The sequence below is a fragment of the Oncorhynchus clarkii genome, chromosome 24, assembly GCF_045791955.1.
Source record: "Oncorhynchus clarkii lewisi isolate Uvic-CL-2024 chromosome 24, UVic_Ocla_1.0, whole genome shotgun sequence".
In the NCBI taxonomy this organism is placed as follows: Eukaryota; Metazoa; Chordata; class Actinopteri; order Salmoniformes; family Salmonidae; genus Oncorhynchus; species Oncorhynchus clarkii.
In genome coordinates, this window is record NC_092170.1 from 791,080 (window position 1) to 807,410 (window position 16,331).

Consider the following 16,331-nt stretch of genomic DNA (forward strand, 5'->3'; position numbering starts at 1 on the left):
AACAACGCAAACGCAATCACACTGCACACTGCCCTAACCCATCTAGACAAGAGGAATACCTATGTAAGAATGCTGTTAATCGACTACAGCTCAGCATTTAACACCAAAGTACCCTCCAAACTCGTCATTAAGCTCGAGAGCCTAGGTCTCGACCCTGCCCTGTGCAACTGGGTCCTGGACTTTCTGACGGGCCGCCCCCCAGGTGGTGAGGGTAGGAAACCATCTCCACCCCGCTGATCCTCAACACTGGGGACCCACAAGGGTGTGTTCTCAGCCCTCTCCTGTACTCCCTGTTCACCCATGACTGCGTGGCCATGCACGCCTCCAACTCAATCATCAAGTTTGCAGACGACACTAAAGTGGTAGGCTTGATTACCAACAACAACGAGACGGCCTACAATGAGGAGGTGAGGGCCCTAGGAGTGTGCTGTCAGGAAAATAACCTCACACTCAACGTCAACAAAACAAAGGAGATTATTGTGGACTTCAGGAGACAGCAGAGGGAGCACCACCCTATCCACATTGACAGGACAGTAGTGGAGAAGGTGGAAAGTTTTAAGTTCCTCGGCGTACACATCACGGACAAACTGAAATGGTCCACCCACACTGACATCGTGGTGAAGAAGGCGCAACAGCACCTCTTCAACCTCAGGAAGAGCAAAAACACTCACAAACTTTTACAGATGCACAATCGAGAGCATCCTGTCGGGCTGTATCACAGCCTGTTACGGCAACTGCTCCGCCCACAACCGTAAGGCTCTCCAGAGGGTAGTGAGGTCCGCACAACGCATCACCGGGGGCAAACTACCTGCCCTCCAGGACACCTACACCACCCGATGTCACAGGAAGGCCATAAAGATCATCAAGGACAACAACCACCCGAGCCACTGCCTGTTCACCCCGCTATCATCCAGAAGGCGAGGTCAGTACAGGTGCATCAAAGTTGGGACCGAGAGACTGAAAAACAGCTTCTATCTCAAGGCCATCAGACTGTTAAACAGCCATCACTAACATTGAGTGGCTGCTGCCAACATACTGACTCAAATCTGTAGCCACTTTAATAATTTAAATTGGATGTAATAAATGTATCACTAGTCACTTTAAACAATGCCACTTTATATAATGTTTACATACCCGACATTACTCATCTCGTATGTATATACATTACTCTATACCAAATCCAAATCAAATCAAATCAAATGTATTTATATAGCCCTTCGTACATCAGCTGATATCTCAAAGTGCTGTACAGAAACCTAGCCTAAAACCCCAAACAGCAAGCAATGCAGGTGTAGAAGCACGGTGGCTAGGAAAAACTCCCTAGAAAGGCCAAAACCTAGGAAGAAACCTAGAGAGGAACCAGGCTATGAGGGTTGGCCAGTCCTCTTCTGGCTGTGCCGGGTGGAGATTATAACAGAACATGGCCAAGATGTTCAAATGTTCATAAATGACCAGCATGGTCAAATAATAATAATCACAGGCAGAACAGTTGAAACTGGAGCAGCAGCACGGCCAGGTGGCCTGGGGACCCAACTCTGTCCCTTAGTCACTGTCACTAGCAAGCTACTCAGGGACGGTTGCCTTACGTACATAGTCATTGAACACTGGTCACTTTAATAATGATTACTTACTATTTACATATCTACTGCTGTACAACATTTTTAACATTTAAAAATGTTTCATTATTGTGTGCTTGTTGGACATTTACTGCATTGATTGATAGGAACATACGCATTTTTCTGCACCCGCCATACCATCTGCTAAACTGTGTAATACATTTTTTCTTTACTTGATAGGACTCTTAATAATAGCGATGATTCAACTTGACAGTTAGCTCAGTTGATTAGAGTACTTTGGCATCATTTGCAGGCCGAACAAAGAGCCTGAACACTGAGCTGATGAACAAGAGAACACCTCTTTTTCCCCTCCTACTATCTACCGCATCTTGCCAATGCCGTTCGGCCATCGCTCATCCATATCTTCATATGTACATATTCTTATTCATTCCTTTACACTTGTGTGTATAAGGTAGTTGTTGTGAAATTGTTAGATTACTTGTTAGTTATTACTGCATGGTCGGAATTAGAAGCACAAGCATTTCACTACACTCGCATTAACATCTGCTAACTATGTATATGTGACCAATAAAATGTGATTTTATTTTATTTGGAACTCATGGCAGTTGGAAGGCTGTTGGTCTGTGATCCCAGGTACAATCTCCTGCCTTTGTGCACTTGACAAAGGAACTTAACCCCCCATTATTAGCTCCATCCAGGGGGACTACACCGTGGCTGACCCAGTGCCTCTCAATGTTTGTATGGGTTTTTGGGAAAGCCAGAATACCAATTTCTGTTCTAAAAAATATACATCAAAGTATCTATTTTATATATTCTTTCCTGATTCTTATTGATTGCCTGTGTTTTATTGCAGGGGAGGAGTGGTGTGAAGGGAGAGTGTGGACCCAGGGGAAGTGATGTGAGTACACAGAGCCAGCTGAATGTTGTTTATCATCATTACTTTGTGCATTCGTACGTATGTGCTTATGAGTGTAGGTGTGTCTGTGGATTCACTGGGGCTGCTCTTCTTTCCCCTAAAGTCTTAGTAGTCTACACTCTTAGAAAAATGGGTTCCAAAAGGGTTCTTTGCAGAGGGATGGTTTGACCAAGAACCATTTTCATCTGAAGAACTCTTTTTGGAAGAAAGGGTTCTTTGATGATTCTTTGGAAGGCAGGAATGATTCTTTGGAAAGCTTTTTTAATCTTTCTTTTAAAAAGTGCCTTGAGCATTAGTGATTACCTCAGTGTTTAAACGTTAACTCTCTAGAGTAGTGGTTCCCAAACTGATGATGCAAAAATACAATTTAAAGGAACTCAGTCCGGCTTTCAATTTACTCTTGAAAATTATAATGGTAGAATGCACAAGGTGCCATTTCGAAATTGGGTAGTGCATCATCAGTTTTCTCTCTTGTAATGTCAGTCATTGCATATCTTAGAGAGCTATTTATAACATGTCAGAAATGTCCAGATCAACTAGATAATTTCAGCTAATGTTATTTTGCCCATAGATTTTATTTTATTGTTTAAGTCACTCAAATATTGCATGAATACACATTAGGCATGGCAAAATGTATGGAATTGCAAGAAAATAAGCTTTAAACCTGCAACATTTTATCTCCACCAACAAGAGGGGTGTGAACAGTTTGTGTCATGAACAGTGCTTGTGCCCATAGAAATAGACGGGAGGCATGGAATGGTTCCCCTGTGCTGGAAGGGGGGCATGAGTGGAAAAGTTTGGGAACCCCTGCTCTAGAGTTTAAAAAGATAGGTGAGACAATGTTTCAACTGTACCTACAGTATATGAGAATATTTGTACCCAGCAAATCGTCCAGTGTTACCAGTGTAGATATTTCAGTGTAATATTTCAGTGTAACAAAAAGCTAAATTAACACTCAGTGGTGTAAAAAGAACCCCCTGTGCTGGTGAACCAGAGGTGAGTGTGATTGTGTCATTTTGACTCTCTGTAGAGTAAAACACTCAAAACCATGCTCATCATGATCATATTTCCCAGAATACTCTATAGGAAGAATATATTTTGGATTGTTTGTTTCAATATCTGTGTTTTTAGCATGTACATTGACTGATTGATTTGATGCTACACAGAGATAAATAACATACATGTTTCTAGTTGTTAGAGAATCTGTAAGTGGTTACTTAGATAGTTGTTCCAGTTTGCATGGTTCACTTTGCGTGCCAGCATAATGTGACTTGAAGGCCTGATATGACCTGTAAACCAGGTGTTTTCTAAAACCAATCAATAAAATGTATTTATAAAGCCCTTCTTACATCAGCTGATGTCACAAAGTGCTGTACAGAAACCCAGCCTAAAACCCAAAACAGCAAGCAATGCAGGTGTAGAAGCATGGTGACTAGGAAAAACCACTGTGTTATGGTATAACTAGGCCGTCAAAGAAAGGCCTTATGATATATGTAATGTTTTGTCATAAATAGTTTAATTTTAAAGAGTTTAATTTTAAAGGGTTCTGGAAAGAAACCTTCAAAGATTGAAAGGTTCTTACTAGAACTGTTCATGGATGGTTCAAAGAGGGTTCTTCATAGAGGGTTCTAGGTAGTTCTATGAATAACCCTAAGTACGTAGAGGGTTATAGGTAGAACCCTCTGCAAAGGGTTCTACCTAGCACCATAAAGGGTTCCCCTATGGCAACAAACCGAAGAGCCATATATGGCAGAGCTGCCGTAAAACGTGTGGCGAGACAGCATTTCCCTCCAGTACTTTTCAATCTGGTGTGGACCCGTCACTCCACTATCAAAGCAGCAGGACCGACCGAGTCAGTAACGTCGCAGCACATTTTTGCGTTCCAGTTCAACTTTTACCTTCTCTGTCTACAACTGAAACCATTAAAGACTATACGCAGAAAAGTTGTGGTCTTTGTATTTGAGCAATATGATTGGCCGTTCATTCATACTATGCTCCCACGAGTAAGTTTCTTGAGCACTCAAGCAGTACAGAAGTTGATAGCTACTTTCACACAGCACACGCGAGCTGTCCTGAGTAAAAAGAAGCACCCATCAATCCCCACTGGGCACACACTGGTTGAATCAACGTTGTGTCCACGTCGTTGCAATGAAATTACATTGAACCAACGTGGAATAGATGTTGAATTTACATCTGTACCCACTGAATCTACTCGCTGCGCTCATTTATATTTGTGAATTACGAAAAGTAAACATTCAATAGTGAACATAGTGGTTCTTCCTTTAAAAGTTACGAGCTTATGCAGCGACCGTTTGTGGTAGATGGTGGCATTCTGTCATTGCACCACACTATCACAAGGGTGAGTTAGAAAACTGAGAAAACAGAAGTCTAAACTGTGGCAATTAATGAAGGCGTTTTCAGTCTGAGAGTCTCTCCTCTGGCACTATAGTCCTGCATAAGGCAACAACAACAAAAAGCTGTGTTCCTGGAGTTAAAGAAAGAACTTGGGTAATACCATAGGGGAATTTCACTGACAAATTTTGAAAAATAGGCACTGTGAGCTTTTGGTTTCTCTCCCTCTAAAAACAGAAATAAATCATTCTAAATAATAAACTGGCTTTATTTGCAAATTAGTAAGAATGTCTCACACAATATTCAAGAATGGCCTTTTTCTCTTTATTCAGATTACAATCGCTCACTTTCGGTTATTTGAAACTAAATCATCTCCAAAATATCATTATGTTTTAAACAAGCCATAGAAAGGGAAGGAACTTGTCTCTTGGCCCTGCATTAAAGACCAAAATTGGTTAAAGAAAATTGTGATAAATAAAAAATAAATACCACCGTCCCTTGCGCATGTCATTTTCTTTTAATAATGCATCCTTAATTACAAAGCGATGACTATTATTATTAACCCTGCATTATAATGATATAAAAGCCCCTTAGATAATCTCACAGACCAGATTTGCCCTAACGAAAAATGCCCCTTAGATATTAATTTAGAATCCTCCAATCGTCAAAGTGTAATTATTGATGGAAAGTCACGTCATTGGCGGAGATTCAGGCGGCATTGGTGGAGTTGAAGAGGACGAGGAACGAGATGTCACAATCCATACCAAGCAAACATGCAGATGTTTATTTCAAATACATTTTAGTTGCAACAAGTTCGATCGGGTTTAAATCAGGAGACCTACATGTAGAGATGAAAAACATTTTTTTAAATATTCTTAAGGCCTACCATAGGCGACATGAGTCTCACTAGTGTTGAGTAATGTGCTGTTAAAAGTGTTGTAGGTATTTTATTTATTTATTTTTATTTAACCTTTATTTTACTACATAAAGGTCTACTTACCCTGCTGGCATCTTGACCCAGTTTATGCCCTCATTTGCAATACAAACCATAACAAATTACAGTGGGAATAAATGGAAGGGGGAACAAGTTAGGAACTTCTCTGTTGGCCATGGAGGCATTTTAAAAACATGTTTTCAAACCCTTTTTCACAAGGTCTATTAGCAGGACAATAGACACGATGTGGTCCCAAAAACAGCTCTCTGACATAGGGTCCAGCATATCTCTTGATGATGTCATTGAATATCTCGCCAGCTTTGATTACATGCCTGGGCCTGCAGTACGCAAATTTCTTTGTTTGTCAGACATCATCATTGGGTTGAAAACTACAGAACAGTACAAAACAAGAGAACACACATGGTTCATTTTCTTGATTTTCTTTTTATAATAATAATTCTATAGATGTATACAGTTGAAGTCAGAAATTTACATACACTTAGGTTGGGGTCATTAGAACTCGTTTTTCAACCACTCCATAAATTTCTTGTTTAACAAACTATAGTTTTGGCAAGTCGGTTAGGACATCTACTTTGTGCATGACACAAGTAATTTTTCCAACAATTGTTTACAGACAGATTATTTCACTTATAATTCACTGTATCACAATTTCAGTGGGTCAGAAGTTTACTGTGCCTTTAAACAGCTTGGAAAATTCCAGAAATTATGTCATGGCTTTAGAAGCTTCTGATAGGCTAATTGACATAATTTGAGTCAGTTGGAGGTGTACCTGTGGATGTATTTCAAGGCCTACCTTGTAGACCTCCACAAGTCTGGTTCATCCTTGGGAGCAAGTTACAAACGCCTGAAGGTACCACGTTCATCTGTACAAACAATAGTACGCAAGTAGAAACACAGGCAGCCGTCATACCACTCAGGAAGAAGACGCATTCTGTCTCATAGAGATGAATGCCCTTTGATGCGATCAATCCCAGAACAATGGTAAAGGACCTTGTGAAAATGCTGGAGGAAACAGGTTCAAAAGTATCGATATCCACAGTAAAATGAGTCATATATTGATATAACCTGAAAGTCAGCTCAGCAAGGAAGAGTCCACTGCTTCAAAACCGCCATAAAACATCCAGTCTACGGTTTGCAACTGCACATGGGGACAAAGACTGTACTTTGGAGAAATGTTTGGCCATAATGACCCTCATTATGTTCGGAGGAAAAAGGGGAGGCTTGCATGCTGAAGAACACCATCCCAACCGTGAAGCACGGTGGTGGCAGCATCATGTTGTGGGAGTGCTTTTCTGCAAGAGGGACAGCTGCACTTTACAAAATAGATGGCATCATGAGGGACTAACATTATGTGGATATATTGAAGCAACATCTCAAGACATCAGTTAAATCTTGGTCGCAAATGGGTCTTCCAAATGAACAATAACCCCAGGCATACTTCCAAAGTTGTGACAAAATGGCTTAAGGAAAACAAAGTCAAGGTATTGAAGTGGCCATCACAACCTCAATCCTATAGAAATCTTGTGGGCAGAACTGAAAAAGCGTGCACGAGCAAGGAGGCCTACAAACCTGAATCAGTTACACCAGATCTGTCAGGAGGAATGGGCCAAAATGCACTCAATTTATTGTGGGAAGCTTGTGGAAGGCTACCCGAAACGTTTGACCCAAGTTAAACAACAGTGCTACCAAATACCAATTGATTGTATGTAAACTTCTGTCCCACTGAGAATGTGATAAAATAAATCAAATTTAAAATAAATCATTCTCTCTACTATTATTCTGACATTTCACATTCTTAAAATAGTGGTGGTCCTAACTGACCTAAGACAGGGAATTTTTACTAGGATTAAATGTCAGTGATTGTGAAAAACCGAGTTTAAATGTATTTGGCTAAGGTGTATGTAAACTTCCGACTTCAACTGTATATAAAGTCGGAAGTTTACATACACCTTAGCCAAATACATTTAAACTCAGTTTTTCGCAAATCCTAACATTTAATCCTTGTAAAAATTCTCAATTGGTTTGAGGTCGGGTGATTGTGGAGGCGAGGTCAACTGATGCAGCACGCCATCACTCTCCTTCTTGGTCAAATACACAGCCTGGAGGTGTTTGGGTCATTTTCCTGTTGAAGAACAAATTATAGTCCCACAAAGCGCAAACTGAATGGGATGGTGTATCACTGCAGAATGCTTTGGTAGCCGTGCTGGTTGAGTGTGCCTTGAATTCTAAATCAATTACAGACAGTGTCACCAGCAAAGCTCCCCCATACCATCACACCTCCTCCTCCTTGCTTCACGGTGGGAACCACACATTTTCTTATTGGTGTCCTTTTGGGGTGTTTTCTTTGCAGCATTTCGACCATGAAGGCCTTATTCACCCAGTCTCCTCTGAAAAGTTGATGTTGAGATGTGTCTGTTACTTTAACTCTGTGAAGCATTCATTTGGGCTGCAATTTCTGAGGCTTGTAACTCTGATTGGCACACCTGTTAATTGAAATGCAACCTCATGAAGCTGCTTGAGAGAATGCCTAGAGTGTGCAAAGCTGTCATCAAGGCAAAGGTTGGCTGCTTTGAAGAATCTCAAAGCAGCCAACCAGATGACCTGGTATCCACAATCACCTGACCTCAACCCAATTGAGTTGGTTTGGGATGTTGGACCGCAGAGTTAAGGACAAGTAGCCAACAAGTGCTCAGCATATGTGGAAACTCCTTCAAAACTGTTGGAAAAGTATTCCAGGTTAAGCTGGTTGAGAGAATACCAAGTGTGTAAAGCTGTCATCAAAACAAAGGGTGGCTACTTTGAAGAATCTCACATGTAAAATATATTTTAATTTGTTTAACACTTTTTTGGTTACTAAAAGTCCTCTCACTGTCAACTGCGTTTATTTTCAGCAAAATTAACATGTGTAAATATTTGTATGAACATAAGATTCAACAACTGAGACATGAACTGAACAAGTTCCACAGACATGTGACTAACATAAATAGAATAATGTGTCCCTGAACAAAGAGGGGTTCAAAATCAAAAGTAACAGTCAGTATGGTGTAGCCACCAGCTGCATGAAGTACTGCAGTGCATCTCCTCCTCATGGACTTTTTCAGATTTGTGAGTTCTTGCAGTGAGATGTTACCCCACTCGTCCACCAAGGCACCTGCAAGTTCACGGAAATTTCTGGGGTGAATGGACCCTCACTCTCCGATCCAACAGATCCCATGCGTGCTCAAATCACGCACAGAACGAGCACTATGGCTGGTGGCATTGTCATGCTTGAGAGTCATGTCAAGATGAGCCTGCAGGAAGGGTGCCACATGAGGGAGGAGGATGTCTTCCCTGTAACTTGTAGCGTTGAGATTGCCTGCAATGACAACAAGCTCAGTCCGATGAGGCTGTGACACATCCCCCAAGACTATGATGGACCCTCCACCTCCAAATCGATCCCACTCCAGAGTACAGGCCTCGGTGTAACGCTCATTCCTTCGACGATAAACGCGAATCCGACCATCACCCCTGGTGAGACAAAACCACGACTCGTCAGGGAAGATCACTTTTTGCCAATCCTGTCTGGTCCAGCGACGGTGAGTTTGTGCCCATAGGCGACTTTGTTGCCGGTGATGTCTGGTGAGGACCTGCCTTACATCAGGCCTACAAGCCCTCAGGGTTGTTGTCCTGTTGGAAGGTGAACCTTTGCCCCAGTCTGAGGTCCCGAGTGCTCTGTAGCCGGTTTTCATCAAGGATCTCGCTGTACTTTGCTCCATTCATCTTTCCCTCGATCCTGACTAGTCTCCTGTCCCTGCCGCTGAAAAACATCCCTGCAGCATGATACAGCAATCACCATGCTTCACCGTAGGGATGGTGCCATGTTTTGTCCAGACGTGACACTTGGCATTCAGGCCAAAGAGTCCAATCTTGCTTTCATCAGACCAGAGAATCATTGTCTGAGAGTCCTTTAGGTGCCTATTGACAAACTCCAAGCGGGCTGTCATGTGCCTTTTACTGAGGAGTGGCTTCCGTCTGGCTACTCTACCATAAAGGCCTGATTGGTGGAGTGCTGCAGATATGGTTGTCCTTCTGGAATGTTCTCCCATCTCCACAGAGGAACTCTGGAGCTCTGTCACAGTGACCATCGGGTTCTTGGTCACCTCTCTAACCAAGTCCCTTCTCCCCCGATTGCTCAGTTTGGCCAATTGCTCAGTTTCGAAACTTCTTCCATTTAAGAATGATGGAGGCCATTGTGTTCTTAGGGAGCTTCAATGCTGCAGAAATGTTTTGGTACCCTTCCCCAGATCTGTTCCTCAACACAATTCTGTTTCCTAGCTCTACGGACAATTCCTTCAATCTCATGGCTTGGTTTTTGCTCTGACATGCACTGTCAACTGTGGGACCTTATATTGACAGGTGTGTGACTTTCCAAATCATGTCCAATCAATTGAATTTACCATAGGTGGACTCCAATCAAGTTGGACAAACAACTCAAGGATGATCAATGGAAACAGGATGCACCTGAGCTCAATTTGAAGTCTCATAGCAAAGGGTCTGAATACTTATTTAAATAAAATGTGCAGTTTTAAATAAAATGTCCCGCAATTCTACGCATTCTTCCATGTCATATGTGTGTTTATATGATACCAGGGGTGAAAGCAGAGTAAAAAAAAATAAAGGTTTGTGGTGCCACCTCAGCTATATGGTTCTAATTAGCACCTTTTTTCTAAGAGTGTAGCCATACCCTCATACACACAGCTCTCGTGTTTCTTCATTAATTTCTTCATTCAATAAATTCATTTCTTCATTCAGTACAAATTATGTTAATTGTAGATTGTGATCATTGAGTAGTATATGATGTCTGTTGGTCATACCATTGGACTAGGTGAATCTCATGTAGTGTTAAACACAAATAGGTTGCCTTATCCTGTACCATAATGTCTAATTGTGTGTTAGTAATCTGTGAGTGATTGATTTTTCAGGGATTCGACTCGTTGACAGGGATAAAAGGAGAAAAGGGAATCATCGGATTTCCTGGAGTCAGGGTAAGAGATGCTATTGAGATGCTAATGACTTGATTCTCCACTTTGAGTATGCTCCTGAGGGATGTTATGGTTAGGGATAAGAATTTTTCCTCACCTTGTGACCTGACCTGGAAAAACTATTGAGCCTAGACAACCTTTACCCAAGGTCTGGAGTTTTTCCTGATCAGGTTACATTTTGGTAATTTAGCAGAAGCTTTTATCCAAAGCATCTTACAGTAGTGAGTGCATACATTTTCATACTGGCACCCCATGGGAATCAAACCCACAACCTTGGCATTGCAAGCACCATGCTCTACCAACTGAGCCACACGGAACATTGTCAGGAAAAACCTCAAGTCATAGTCAATATTGCAGAGTAATAGTGAAGAATGGGGTAAGTTGAGCCAATTTTTACATTCAGCATCACTCCGTCAAGGGAAATACGCGGAGTAAACCAAACATTCGGAACACCTTCCTAATATTTAGTTGAACCCCCCTTTTGTCCTCAGAACAGCCTCAACTTGTGAGATTGAAGGAATTGTCCGTAGAGCTAGGAAATAGAACATGATGGCCCATGTTGACTCCAGTGTGTCAAGTTGGCTGGATGTCCTTGAGGGCGGTGGACCATTCTTGATACACACAGGAAACTGTTGAGCGTGAAAGGCACTTAAATATGTTGTCTTGTCCATTCAGTCTCTGAATGGCACACATACACAATCCATGTCTCAATTGTCTCAAGGCGTAAAAATCCTTCTTTAACCTGTCTCCTCCCCTTCATATACACTGATTGAAGTGGATTTAAGAAGTGTTCTCTCTAACAAAGATATCTACATATATTTCAGGATGTTGTTTAACACTGGAAATAATCTAAATTCATGTAACCACTACAGTTTTGAAAACATAGCTTGTCCAAAAAAATTGGTCTCTTGGCACACTTAACCAGGGCATGGGGGAGTTGAGTCACGGGTCAGAGTAAGTGAAGCCGCCTACAACTTTTTCTGAATGAAATATTACCACTACCTTTTTAAGATCATGTCTATCTTTATTTCCCGCACACACTTCAACACAATCACTATAACTTTTTTGTCCTTTAAATATTTAAGCCTCTTTTAACACAGGCTTAACACCTAACAAACACTTTGTACTTTTTTAAAAACACATTAAACATAGGCCAGGCCTTGTTGTTATCTCATACCAGAGTGATAATAATGCCTTGCATTACGCCTGGGAAGAAAACATTTACATTTGCTCAACTTGCCATTGGCTCAACTATTGGTTCAACTTACCTCAAGGCAAGGATTTGGACTGTGTTAGCCACAGCCATAAGAAAGCACTTTCATGCTATGTTTAGGACCTCATATTTAAGCTTATAGAGACTTCCTATTGACGTATAGAACAATCCTAAAATTATCCAGCTGGTTTATATACGAGCATCATGAAACCTCTAACACAAAAAATCATTTGATTTGGTGAAAATATTTCTTGGGGACCTAACTTGCTTACCAATTTCACAGAGTCCATGGAATGATTACTTTTTATATCTGGTCAAATTATATATTTTCTTGTATAGTTTCCTAGAAGCAATGGTGGCTCAACTTACCGCTATGGCTCAACTTACCCCCCCTCCCCCTCATAGATCATTCATTAGTTTCATATTACATTAGATTTGGAATATATATTTCACCCAAGGAATCTTTAGTTTTCCATTCAAGCTACTGTATGGTGATGTTTTAAGCTGAGAGTGTATTGGAAAAGGACCCTAATGCCTAACCTGTACTTTCCCTATCGGACGTGGTCACTCTTATGGGTTTCCTCTCACTTCTAAGAAGCTTTTACTTTGTGCAGAGCTTTCCTGCCCTGCTCCTACTTCTTTGCATTTCAGGGCCACATGTTTTGAAACAAAATGCCTGTAGGGGATCACCATCTTGTGGTGCATACACAACATCACAGGCCTACACTCAAAAAGACCGCCTTACTCAAGCTACTCATCTCTTTACTGTAACACATAGTGGAAAAAGTATCCAATTCTCATACTTGAGTGAAAGTAAAGACGTTAATAGAAAGTGAAAGTCACCCAGTAAAGTACTACTTGAATAAAAGTCTAGTTTTAAATTTCCTTAAGTGTCAAAAGCAATATTAAATGCTAAAATATACTTAAGTATCAAAAGTAAATGTCATTTTCCTGTCCATTTTCCAGTCCTTTTGGGTATCAGGGAAAATGTATGGAGGTAAAAAGTATATATTTTCATTAGGAATGTAGTCGAGTAAAAGTTGTCAAAAATATTAGTAGTAAAGTGCAGATACCCCCCAAAAAACGAGTTAAGTAGTACTTCAAAGTATTTCTACTGATTTACTTTACAGCACTGCACGTATAGTGGATAACAATAGTATTTTATTGTGTTATTAGGGTCTTCTTGGATATCCTGGCTTCCCTGGGCCACCTGGTGTAAAGGTATGCAGCAGTTTCGTCACCGTATTAAATACAACTGTGTGTGTGTGTGTTGATTGTGCTCTAATTACCATGATTTCTCATATGTTCAGGGGATCCTCGGGAGCCCTGGCCTACCTGGTCTGATAGGAACGGAGGGACCCAAGGTTAGCCGGTCTCACTGTAGAAAACAGCGCTCTCTGTACGGTGTCGGCATAGGTTTGAATCTGGCCTACTGCCCTTTGACACAACCTCTCTCTACCTTTCCCCACTGTCATTCTCTCTCTTTATCTGTTCAATAAAGTCAGAAAATACTTATAAAATACTTACTTAATATATTTCAGAAAGCAACGCTTAACTCTTAACTATTCCCCATCCAATCTCACTGAGATCACCCATTTGATTTTCATTAATGTGGTGTTATTTAGTATCTTATGTGACGTGACGTTAATGTGATATCTTTGTAAATGTCTCCAAGGGGTTCCAAGGAGATCTTGGTCCCAAAGGACTGACAGAGTTCAGGCAGGTTAATTATACAGGTAAGTGCTTTGTTTTCAACATATACAGTCCTCTGGACACCATTGACCCTTTAGTGATATCGTAGTAGATTAATACTCTCACTAACCCATGGATGTTACTGTGTCTTAGCTTTACATTAGACTCCGAGAATGTGTTTTCTCAAGCATGGGACCTGACATAGTGATATGAGTGATCTAAAAACAAATGTTCTCACACAAACCTGGATTTTCCAAGGCAAAATATAAAAACCACATAGCAGACTTAACTCCATGGTCCTCTAAGAACCAACGTTATGTTAAAAAAAAATGCACTGCATGCTGGCATGGTCAATAGCCCGTTTACCATTCTCCTCTTCCATTTAGTTGCTCCCTCTCTCCATCGGTTCAGTTCCACTCCAGGAATGGTGACAAACATGATAATGGCATTTTATTTAGCTCATTGACTACATTGGAAATAAGTTTTGTATAGTGCTTTCATGTGTTATCCTCGGGGCTTTGTACTGTTTAAATGTAGTACAATGTTTTAACCCTCCAAAATAAATAGGCAATCTAGTCAACTTACATTTCCGGGTAGAAGCTGGTGAAAGACATGATTTCTGTAACACTCCCCGGATCTCTACTGAGACTCACTCGTAAGGAAACTGACGGGAAAGATTGATTGACTAAACGATAAAGGAGAATGGGACTTTGTGGGCATATTGTGTGTGTGTCCTGGCATGATGTCATCATTGTTTTTCCCCCTGGCATGACATCATCATCGTGTGTCTTGTGGGTCGGGGTGTGTGTTACATGACCGCCGTACAGCTTGTAGAGGTGAGCACATTGTCTGTTAAGAAATTCACTGTATCACTAAAACTGATTTTCATAAAACAACTGTGATAAGACTTTATAAAGATATGTCACTCTCGTCAGTTAGTCTTTATGGATGTGTCGTTCTTAGAAATAAATCAAATACCTGTGCAGGTAGTAACATCCATTCACACTACCCCAGATATCAAATCAACTGATCATGTTTTTCATACACTTAGAAAAAGGTTCCAGTTAATACTCATTGTTCCTGTAGGGTAACTCTTTTTGAGTCCTTGGAGAACCTGTTTATAATGGTTCTATGTAGAACCATCATGAGAGGGGTTTAAGTAGCACCAGTGTTCTAAGTAGGAACCCTTTTTGGTGCTACTTAGAACCCATACATAAAAAAAGGGTTATTTGATTTGTCCCTGTAAGGGAACCATGTCTGGTGCTTTGCAGAACACTCTCATGAAGAACTTTATACACTGGATTCCAGGTAGAACCAATAGCAGGTTATATCTAGAACCATACTAGGACTCCATGGTTTGATGACTATTTACATTTAGTAGTATGGCTCATCCATAATGAAACTTGAAGAAAACATTTGAGAAAATGTTTCTAGACATTTCTCCCACTGGTTGTATCAAAGTGAGATATGCCTCCAAGAAATGTGATTCAGCATTATAATCTTTAAATAATGGACTATGGAGGTCTGGTGTCTAGTGTCTTTATATACATGCTGACACTCCTCACTTAAGGATCTAGAACAATCAACCAAAAATAACCCATGTACAGTGCCTTGTACATACACTCAGAGGAAGTTACCTGCACTGTATCTGTGAGCTGTTGGCTAGAGGGCATGTGCAAGACCAGAATAGGCACATTTGCTATTTAACGCAACAGTTTTTGTGTCAAAACTATCAGTAGAGTTGAAAGTGCGATAGAAACACATTGAACTTCAAATTTTTATTTGGTACATGAAAACGTAAGGAAAAAAGTAGATCACGCACTGATTTTAATTGCAACAAGTCAGTTTGGTGGAAACACACAGCTGGTTGGAAAATGTGCATATTCTTTATGCAGATTTGAGAATATTTGCTGTCTATTGCCAATTGGTTGGAAACCTATATAGCTAGTGAAGAGTTACAACTATAACCCATTTAATGCAGTAATTGTGACTCCCATGGTAACCTGTTGTTTCAGGGATGCCAGGGGAGTCGGGGCTGCCTGGAAGACCAGGACCACCTGGAGATGTTGGGGAGATGGGGATGCACGGCCGCCAAGGACTGCCTGGGGTATCAATACCTGGTCAGTGACCCAAAAGTCCCCTGGCCAGTACTAATACCCCCCCATCTCAAAATACAGTTCAGCCCCAGTGTGAGCGTGCTTGTTTATATACATGTGCGTGTGTGTCTAATAAGGTCTTTGTACTGTAACTCTACCTTACCATGCCATGCTGCCTCTCCTCAGGTACCAATGGTGAGCCTGGCCCAATAGGGATGACTGGCACCAAGGGGGTTAAAGGAGAGCCAGGGATGCACTACCAGAACGGGCCTACACCCGGAGAGCCTGGTAAACCGGGCACAGCAGGCCTCAGTGGTCTGAAAGGAGAGCGCGGCCCCCCAGGTTTGTAACCTCAAGTGCATTTTGTCCCCATCTCCTGCACTTCTCTCATAGAACATGGCCTGTCTTCTACTTGATATTCGATGCATTCATTGTCATAGCATCTGAATATGGATTTAAACACTCAACACCTACTGTAGACTCGGTTCTGGCTTGTGAATGTGGAACTC

The 16,331-nt window shown here is 41.2% G+C and overlaps 1 protein-coding gene across 1 annotated transcript in view; it reads left to right on the forward strand.

Annotated features, from left to right (window-relative positions):
* The window catches only part of LOC139382213 (collagen, type IV, alpha 4), a 117,831-nt gene that overhangs the window by 33,306 nt on the left and 68,194 nt on the right, over positions 1 to 16,331 (forward strand). The window contains exons 12-18 of the mRNA XM_071126093.1: positions 2,431 to 2,475; positions 10,762 to 10,824; positions 13,211 to 13,255; positions 13,345 to 13,398; positions 13,710 to 13,770; positions 15,742 to 15,846; positions 16,009 to 16,164. Coding sequence (XP_070982194.1) covers positions 2,431 to 2,475; positions 10,762 to 10,824; positions 13,211 to 13,255; positions 13,345 to 13,398; positions 13,710 to 13,770; positions 15,742 to 15,846; positions 16,009 to 16,164 — 529 coding nt within the window. The remainder of the gene's footprint in view (positions 1 to 2,430; positions 2,476 to 10,761; positions 10,825 to 13,210; positions 13,256 to 13,344; positions 13,399 to 13,709; positions 13,771 to 15,741; positions 15,847 to 16,008; positions 16,165 to 16,331) is intronic.